The sequence below is a fragment of the Triticum aestivum genome, chromosome 7D, assembly GCF_018294505.1.
Source record: "Triticum aestivum cultivar Chinese Spring chromosome 7D, IWGSC CS RefSeq v2.1, whole genome shotgun sequence".
NCBI lineage: Eukaryota > Viridiplantae > Streptophyta > Magnoliopsida > Poales > Poaceae > Triticum > Triticum aestivum.
The window spans coordinates 622,168,276-622,178,223 of NC_057814.1; the positions used below are offsets into that span (position 1 = coordinate 622,168,276).

At 46.8% G+C, this 9,948-nt stretch overlaps 1 protein-coding gene across 1 annotated transcript; it reads left to right on the forward strand.

The window, feature by feature from the left end:
* Window positions 1-7,485: 7,485 nt before the first annotated feature.
* Window positions 7,486-9,368, forward strand: LOC123167441 (GDSL esterase/lipase At3g09930). The gene is made up of 5 exons (XM_044585285.1): window positions 7,486-7,644; window positions 7,817-8,053; window positions 8,161-8,450; window positions 8,543-8,819; window positions 8,922-9,368. Exons 1-5 carry the CDS (start codon window positions 7,590-7,592, stop codon window positions 9,164-9,166), a joined length of 1,104 nt encoding a protein of 367 aa, XP_044441220.1. The 5' UTR covers window positions 7,486-7,589; the 3' UTR covers window positions 9,167-9,368.
* The last annotated feature ends 580 nt before the right edge of the window (window positions 9,369-9,948 follow it).

Consider the following 9,948-nt stretch of genomic DNA (forward strand, 5'->3'; position numbering starts at 1 on the left):
TGCAAAGAGTTGAAATAAGGTGAATTGGGCATTCCTCAACGTATCTATTTGGACCTTCTTCTAGGTTTCAAAGTGCAAAATTCACAACAGTGTATCTGGAGCTGACTAAAATTGACGTTTCCCTGGGATACTGAATGGCATCGCTCTGAGCGAATGAGACCATCCGTCAAATCTGGCACTCGGATTTTACGATACATCTATATTCGGATCACTAGTCGGACTCCCCTAGCAGACGAATGAGTATCACCAAACTTTTCCTACAACTCAATTTTCCAGCTCGAACCCTGGAAAGTTTAGCACTGAAAATCCATCGCGATCTTTATCCGAGCAAGTTTTATGAAGATCCCTATAACAAGTAAAACAATAGGGATATCGACTTTTCCGAAAATTCTGTTGAAATTCATGCTCTAAAAAAACTATCGGCAAAGATCCCGATGGACTCAGGGGCTAATGATGTGGTTATATATTCGGGGTAGGCCTACAGTGGCCTTATAATCACTAGAGCGCACTAGGCCTACACCATGAATCACCAGGATTCAGATTATGAAGCATCCAAATGAAGGTTATTCGGACCAAGCTAAAACGCGTCTTCACTCGGATGATCTCCCGGCACCGGTTCACTCGGACGACCTCACGACGATGTTCCGCTCGGACAACTAAGATAGTCACTCGGTTGTGTCGGTAGACATGCGTGGGGAGTAGAACCGCCATGAGGTAACTCAAGTGACATGATTATTATGGGAGACATATATTGTATATTCAAAGTATACAATACATCTTGTAGTGCCGGTAATTATGGCATCGAAACTGAACCCTTGTAATGGGGAAGAAAAAGAGGCAGGCAACCTCTAAATAAGTTAGCTCCCTTCACATAGATTGGGGATCGCATCCCTTGTAATCATACACTCATGTGTAGAGAAAGAAAGCTCCAAGAGCACAAGATGTATGTCTTGTTACTCTTCCAAGAGGGGCCTGAACCAACCAAAAATCTCTCCCTATCACACTTGAACCTAGCGAGGTTTAGGACCTTCCTTACCGCTCTCTAGTAATGTTAGAATCATCCCAACGACAACAAACGGATTTGTGGGATCAAGCTAACAGGGTTTCGCAACAAGAAAATGACGCGTTTGCAGTAACTTCCCTACCCCAAAAGATAGACGAAGCGATGTCGTGAATGAAAGTAGGTACTGCCCCCGGCCATGATGTCTGGCCAATGGCCTTTTTTGCAGGTTTTGGGCCTTTTTTTGAGAGGATTGGGCCTCGTTGAAAGGGACTGTATGAAATCTTTAATGGCTTCATGGTAGGCACGGTCAATATAGATATGCTTAATTTTGGAATGCATTCTCTTATCCCTGAATTAAAAGGGGAAGAATCCATTCAACTCTTCCATCCTATCCCATTGATGAACTTCCCTTTTAAGATTTATGTGAAAGACTTTGCGACATGTCTGACCGCAATCACACAACACATTATTCGCAAATGTCAGTCCGCCTTCACTAAGGGTTGCTACATCCTCGAGGGTCTAGTAGTGCCGCAGGAGATTGTTCATGAACTAAAATGCACTGAACAACAAGGGATTCTTCTCAAGCTCGATTTTGAGAAGGTGTACAATCGCATGAACTCGGAGTTTATGTGTGAGGTCTTGCTTCGAAAGGGATTTGAGGCAGGCTGGGTGCACTGTGTCCTTCAGTTGGTCCCGAGGCCAAACTTTAATTTGCATTGCTGGAGAAGTTGTGCACTTCTTCAGGAACAAGCGAGGCTTGCGGCAGGGTGATCCGCTCTCGCTGTTCCTTTTTAACTTTGTGGCTGACGCGCTCTGGCTAAATAAAAGTCATTGGGTTGCTGACCTGCTTAACTGCAAAACCTCGGGTCCCCAATCTCCAACAAAAAACTTCCCATTGCGGAGTGGGAGCAGCTTTTCTCTAAACTAGCTGGCAGGGTCTGCCCATGGCAAGAAATTCATATCCTAGGGAGCTAGACACATTCTTACGAGTTTCAGCTTTCCTTGCTACCTATGTTCACCATGGCGATGTTTCTCTTGGTTGATGGGGCTCGCGCCAAGTTAGACACTCTGCGATCCTGGTTCTTTTAGGAAGTAGCAGGAACTAACCTGAAATACCACTTGGTTAAGTGGGCTGGAGTATGCCACCGAAAAAACTGGGGAGCGCAAGGGGTCATTAACTCTAAACTCGTGAACATGGCCACTATCTCCAAGTGGATTTGGAAGCACACTCACAATGCGAAAGATCTTTGGGTCGACCTTTAGAACGCTAAATACTTTCCGAATAGATTGTTCTTCGATACGACATCCTGCATCTTGGAAATTTGGAATGCATCTAGAAAAACATTAGGAGCTAAATTCAAGGTTCAAAATTAAAAATCAATTAGATTTTGGTTTGACTCGTGACTCAAACTTGATCCCCTTTGGATGAAGATTCATGATTTGTATGCAATTGCAGTTGACCAAGATATCTCGGTGATTGAGGCTCTCAGCACCTCCTGCTGGCGATTGCTTTCCGCCGTGAGGTTTCTTCCAAAGAAGCTGCCAACTGGGACTCACTGTGGGAGGTTTGGCAATATTGCATTATCTACGGACGCGAACATGGTGTCCTGGCACCTCACCGCCTCTCGCCAATTCTTAGGTAATTCGTTGTATGCCAAGTTTGCGAAGGGCCCTCGCCGGACGTAGCTATGGGGCTATGGATCGCTAGGCTCTCTCTCAAAGTGAAAATCTTCCTTTTGCAAATGTTTTGTAATCGCCTCTCGGCCACTACCAACGTGGGTAAACACAGTGGGCCCTCCAACGGGAATTGCACGGTTTGCGCTATCCCGGAGGATGCTAATCATGATTTGTTTCGCTCCCATTAGCGTGCTTTGCGAGAGGCTATGATGCGAACTGTACTAGTGAGGAGCTATGAACACGAGCAAGGAAGGAAATAGATGCATTGAATCTTGCGTGAATCTGTTTTTCTTTCTATTATTATCAAGCTTACTTTCCCGCAAAAAAAAGGAAGTATCAAGCTTAGTTTACAACGATGGATACATCTCCATATATATGAGTTTGAACCGACTGGTACTAAACCTACCTAGACAAATACTCCTAACTGCTAGTTACTATACTTTGCAGCTTACTATACCTAACTACTAAGTCACGGCAGCTCTATCTACTTAATAGAAAGTTTTGGTACAGCCAACATGCAGGGCTAGATATTTGCTAAGGTGGGGCACAACTGAGCACCGTGGGCATATTGTTGTACTCGGGGACAGGGTGCTCGAGGAGGGAGTAGGGAGGGAGGGAGGAGGAAGGAGGGGGAGGAGGGGGAGGAAGGAGGGAGGGAGGGAGGAGGACGAAGGTAGGAGGAGCTACCTTGGTGGCGGTGGCGCGTGGGCGACGGCAGCGAGTGATGGTGGCACGCGGCGGTGGCTGGCGACGGCGCGGGTGACGATGACACGCGAGAGAGATGGAGTGAGAGTGAGTGTGGTGAGGGAGAGGAAACTGACGGGCTGGCCGGGGATATGGTGGGCTTAGCAGTAGCGCGGGCCAGGCCACCCGCGCTACGGCTAAGGTCAGTACCAGTAGCGTGCATCTGACGCCCGTCGCTACTGCTAATTTGGCCCCACCACGTGCCCACGTGTAGTTTTAGTAGGAGCGCGGGTCTTGGACCCAGCGCTACAGCTAAGATATTAGTTGTAGCGCGTGTTACCAAGCCCGCGCTGCTAAGGATAGACCCATGGGTGGCCCCGTGGCCCACTTAGTAGCAGCGCTTGGGCCGCGGGCCCGTGCTACTACTAAGTCTTACATGTAGCGTGGGTTGTATGCCCGCGCTGCTGCTAGTTAACGGCATCGTGGGGCTTTTACCCCACGCTACTGTTAAGCTGCTAGTAAGGTATTTCCTAGTAGTGGGATCTAGCAATATTTACCCATATGTCTCTTTAATGCCATCTTCAAGATTTTCGTCAAAGTGACTACAAATGGGCTCAACACGGTTGCTGACCATGTCGTCCGGCCATCTCAAATGACTTCCATGAAAGAAAGAAACATACTGTATGGACTACTAATCCTACATAACACCGTTCATGAGATGCACTAGAAAAACATTAGTGGAGTGGTTCTCAATATTGATTTTGAGAAGTCTTGTGACAAGGTCAAATGGACATTCCTTCAACAAGCCCTGAGAATGAAGAAACTCTGTACTAAATGGCGCGAGTGTATCCAAAACTTTGTTATTAGAGGTAGTGTGGCAATTAAAATCAAATGATGACATCGGCCATTACTTTCAGATGAAAAAAGGACTATGTTAGGGCGACTCCATGTTTCCAACAATATTGCAGAATAGATTCGCAATGGCAGGCGAAAAAAGTCCAGTAGTGGCGAGCGAGCTTATAAGTGGCCCTCGACATTGACCTCCTGCCACTGCCAGGCCCGGCCCTAAGTGGGGGGGAGGGGCGGCCGCCCCAGGACCCCCGAAACAAAGGGGTCCCAACCTAGGGTATATCCTATGTGCTAATGTGTACTGGGTATGGCCCAACCGCAAAAGGCCTAGTAACAATTGCAGTGCACGGCGCAAATGACGCATTCGACATGTTGAGATCGCTTGATTAGCAAACGGAATTGGTTCTTTCCTGGCTCCCCGCAACCGCTGAGATCCTTCCTGGTCATTCCACATCGCGGGGAAGCCCTAGCTTGTGGTTGGCGCCGCTGCAACCATTGTATTACTTTGATTTGTGGGACAAATTCGTTGACTACTACGTGCAGTTCTTCCGCGCGGCCGCGCCGATCCAATATTGTACGTCATGAACCCATCTTTCCTTCCTAATCTCCCTCCTCCGTTGTTCACACATCCCATTTGACTGTTACCTTCACCTCGATATGATTCGTTATATGTTGCCTACTATCCAGACAGGCTAAGTGATGAAGATGGAAAAGCTTTGTTCCCATGACTCGTGGACATGATGCTGATACAAACAATTCAGGAACCGAACATATAGGGCAGCAGCAAAATCAGAAAGGAACGGGCAGGATGCAATACTATGTTTTTTCTGGATTTTATCAAGGAAGATCACAACTTGTAGTTGAGTAGGTTGACATTTGATTAACTCCTATTAGCCCTGTTGTGCATGGTATCTCTAAAGAAAATATGGGGTATTGTTGTATCCTTTTTCCGGTATAGAATTGTCAATTTCACTTACCAAATGATTGATAAACAATCAAATATTGACCGTTGTTTTCTCAGAAATGACAGCCCCATTCGCCCTTTGCTACTCCGACCGTGCGACCAGACCTATGTGTGATGTTTGATCTCCAACCTGTAGGATCTACTATGCATGGATTTCCCATCGCCGGTCCAGAGGTGAGAGGCTGATGAGGGAAGACTGCAACGCATCCATTGGTAGCATCAACGATGCAATTACGTAAGGTATTTATATATTTGATATGAATGCTTTTTTTTATGTAATCCAAAAATGTTTGTCAGCCAGATTTCACGTGTATATATATATATATATATATATATATATATATATATATATATACATTGGTAAATATTTTAACCTTTATTTTAAAGGGCCTTAGGTTTAAAGGGCCTCAGGTTGTAGCTTCGCCTTGGGCCCCCGAAATCTCAGGACTGGCCTTGGCCACTGCTATAGGTCAACAGTTGTGGGCAGGGCCCTCGGCGATCTTATAGGTAGCAATGGCGGGCTCTCTTCTTCAACAAGAAGACCTCGGATTTGAATATGTCCTCGGATTCTGAAGCCGACATGGAAGACATAACTCTCCTACGAAGCCAAAGACCAGGATAATGAAGCTGTTGCGAGGAAACACCCGATGCCCTTGGCTTGAAGACTAGTTCAGGGGCTACTGACGGTGTCCTGGATTAGGGTGTACACATCACATCGGCTTGCCATTCATGGGCCAGGCCAATTATTCACGAACAACTGAAGAATGGGCCATGTGTGCCCTGGTGCTCGGCGTAATCAAGATGGAGACCTCCGAAGAGTTGGCGTAGAATTCAAGGTGTATTTGAATGATCACATGTTTATCTCTAGATTGTAACCTACCACGTGTAAACCCTAAATACCTCGGTGCCTATATAAGCCGAGGGGTTTAGTCTATAGAGGCACATTTTCAAGGTTTTAGAGGATAGAACTCATACATATGATCCCGAGGTAGATCATCTAGTACTTTGTACCCCATCACCAAAATATAAACAAGAGTAGGAGTAGAGTTTTACCTCTTCGAGAGGGCCCGAACCTGGGTAAACACCGTGTCCGTTTTTCCTCCTGTTACCGTCGTGCCGAGATCATCAGCTTGGAACCCCCTACCGAGATCCGCCGGTTTTAGCACTAACAAGTGTTAAAACCAGTCTTCGCTTTAGGAGCTAAATTCAAGATTGAAAATGACAAATCCATTAGATTTTGGTTTTACTCGTGACTCAAACTTGATCCCCTTTGGATGAAGATTCGGGATCTGTATGCAATTGCAGTTGTCCCAGATATCTCGATGGCCAAGGCTCTCAGCACCTCCTGCCAGCGATTCTTTCCGTCGTGAGCTTTCTTCCAAAGAAGCCACCAACTGGGACTCGCTGTGTGGGAGGCTTGTCAATATTATGTTATTTGCTGACATGAGCATGATGTCATGGCACCCACTGCCTCTCGCCAATTCTCGGTTAAGTCGTTGTATGCCAAGCTTGCGAAGGGCCCTTGCTGGACGTAGCTAGGGGGCTATGGATCGCTAGTCTCCCTCTTAAAGTGAAAATCTTCCTTTGGCAAATGTTTCATAATCGTCTCCTGGCCACTACCAGCGTGGCTAAATGCGGTGGGCCCTCCAACAGGAATTGCATGGTTTGCGCTATCCCGGAGGATGCTAATCACGTTTCCTTTCACTGCCCCTTAGCATGCTTTACGAGAGGCTATGATGCGAATTGTTAGCCTGAACTATGAGCTACGAGCCCTAGTGATGAGCTATGAACACGAGCGAGGAAGGAGCGAGAGGCATTGAATCTTGCATGAAGGTGTTTTTCTTTCTATTAGTATCAAGCTTACTTTCCACACAAAAGAAAAAGTGTCAAGCTTACTTTACAACGATGGATACAGCTCCTTATATAGGAGTTTGATATTTCAGTACTCGGGAACAGGGTTTAAACCCACATTGTGTTGGCTGGAAAGAGGGGCCACGATCTAGAAGGTACATCGGGCATAAAATTCGGTATGCACGGAGAAAAAATGACCCTGATGAGTACGTGAGGAGCATTCACTGGTGAGGAGGGGAAGCGGACTCGTAGGTTCGGCGGAATCTTGAGGATGAATCCGGAACTTCAACGAGATAAGGTCGGTGAAAGACTTTTTTTTTTAAAGGAAGGTCGGTGAAAGATATGCGCGTGCGCATGCGCTTCCCCTCCAAGTTGATCGTCAGAGGTAAGAAGTTGAAGCGAAGTTAACAGGAGCAGGACACTAAGGTACACGTGCATTCTTCCTCCTATAAATATAGCCCTACGTCCACGCCACGATCCAATCCCATCCTCCGCGGCACCATCTCCATCATCTCCTTCCTCGCCGGGCGCCGGACGGCTGCCCTCGCAGGCTTCGCGGCCATGAAGCTTCCGCCGGCTGTTGTCTGTCTTCTCCTCATCCTCGTCTGCTTTGATGGTACGCACGCCCATGTCTTTCTTTCAGATGTTTGCTGCTAGCGTGCCGCCTTGTTTTCCTTTTTGATATCTATTGCTAGCGTTATTACAACATCACTTCAATCTTGCCCTGTTCGTCATGTTCTTCGAGCATGCACGCACGCACGTACTGACATGATCGATCTATGTTACAGCTGCTCGCGTGGAGGCCCGAGGCACACCTTCTGCCCAGGGGTCGAGGAACCAATGGTCCAGCATGTTCGTCTTCGGCGACGACTTTGTCGACAACGGCAACCGTCCCAACATCACCGGTGAAAAGACATCGCGCCAATGGAGCTACCCCTACGGCTCCTATCTCAACTCTCATTATTCTACGTCTCCTGTTTTGACCGGGCGCTTCTCCAACTACAGGATGCAATCAGATTTTATAGGTACGTGTATTCAAATATTATTCAAGTATTTGGTTAGCTAGAGAATTTTATTATACATCTAGGTGCATCCAAAATAATCATTCCTATCTACTGCCTTGTCCTTGCAGCAAGGATGTTGGGTCTCCATGAAGCCCCTCCAGCGTACGAGCTCACAGAAGATCAATCTTGTGACTCATCTGGCATGACCTTTGCTTCTGGTGGCGCTGGTGTCTTCAAGGTGAAGACCAAGAAGGTGCCGACACTTGCCGCACAAGTTCAAACTTTCAAGAGGCTTGTCAAGGATGGGGTCATCTCAACACATCAGCTTCACCACTCCGTCGCGCTCATCGCCATCTCCGGCAATGATTACATGAGCGACTCCGACATTGAGACTGGCTTCTACACAAGCTTCGATGATGTAAGTAGTAGCTATCATACTCACACATACAAGTTACACCATCAATTAATATATCGATCTCCACCTTGCTAATTAACTTCTCCTGCGTGCAGCTTGATACTTATGTCGGAAACGTGGCGACTGAGATCCTAGATAATGTGGCGCAACTGCAGATGCTTGGTGTGAGAAAGGTGTTAGTAAACAACTTGCATCCTATTGGTTGCACGCCTTTGCATACTAGTTCGAACAACTACACCACGTGTGACCTTCTCGGCAATTATGGTGCATCCGTGCACAACAAGTATCTAAAACAAATGCTCGAAGAAAGGGACAACGTTCACATACTGGACCTCTACACCGCTTTCACTAACATCATCAATCATGCCCCTGGTAAAGTCACATATCCGCGTGTATGTTGTAAGCCAAATCTGATTTCCAATGTATGAACTTGATTATGTAACTATGCAAAATTGTTTTTGTGCATGCATGCAGGTGGAGGGTCGGCTGAGTCCAAGAATTTCAAGGGCAAACTGACCCCGTGCTGCGAGAGTGCCTATAAGGGAGGGTACTGTGGAGAGCGTAGCCATTCAGGGAAGCGCTTGTACGACCTATGTGAAACTCCTGACAAGATGTTCTACTGGGACCAGACACACCCAACACATGCTGGGTGGGAAGCTGTAATGAAGGCGCTGCAACAGCCTTTGATGGAGTTTCTTGATGAGGACTACGTTGCATGATTGGCCTAAAAAAACTACGTTGCATGATGCAGCAGCTTGATGGCTAGCCAGTTGCTGGTGCAATATCTTTTAGGTTATCTTTATAAATAGCATGCGTGTTTAGGAAGAAGGTTGTGAGTTTTTTCTCCTTGTGTTTTGATGGAGTTTTAGTCAGTACAGTACTCTTTATTATGTATGAAACATGAACGGGTATTAATTTGCTTATTGTTTTATCCCCTATATATTAGTTGAGATTGAAAAGTTGGTCCTATATGTGGGTCAATATCTAGTAGCAAATGAGAACGTGCTTGGGCTTAGTGAGATATAGCGTGCATGCATATGCATGGGTTTGAGCTCATGACAGGGTCAGTAAGATTATACTCTAATCGGTACGCATGCTCGTTCATCTGCCCATGGCGTCGTGCATGTTGGGGTTGCTATTATATGGCACGGTGCACGGGTTAACCGAGGCCATGTCCGTCGAGGCGAAGCCATCCGGCACTGCTCAATGAACCAGAAAATAAGGCTGATGCGAGGTGTGTGACTGACCATTGGAGTAGACCATGCGCAGATAGTTTGCTAGTTAGGAGGGGGTCCCCTAGAAGATTGTGGTTTCAAAGACTGTGTGGTAACCCTGCGCGTGCTGCACACACAACCCGATTCTGAGCTGCGAGCCGAGGAGGAGGCCGCGATGCACGACCCTTCCAAATGACTTCACCATGCGCCCGCTAGATTGAGCTATTTAGTCTGCAAGTGCAGTAACGTTGCTCTTGTATACATCTTGTGACCCCGTTTTTATTATA

Coding starts and splice junctions, on each gene's coding strand:
- LOC123167441 (XM_044585285.1), top strand. CDS start 7,590: ATGAAGCTTCCGCCGGCTGTTGTCTGTCTTCTCCTCATCCTCGTCTGC. Junction 7,645..7,816: donor CATCCTCGTCTGCTTTGATG/GTACGCACGCCC, acceptor TCTATGTTACAG/CTGCTCGCGTGGAGGCCCGA. Junction 8,054..8,160: donor GATGCAATCAGATTTTATAG/GTACGTGTATTC, acceptor TTGTCCTTGCAG/CAAGGATGTTGGGTCTCCAT.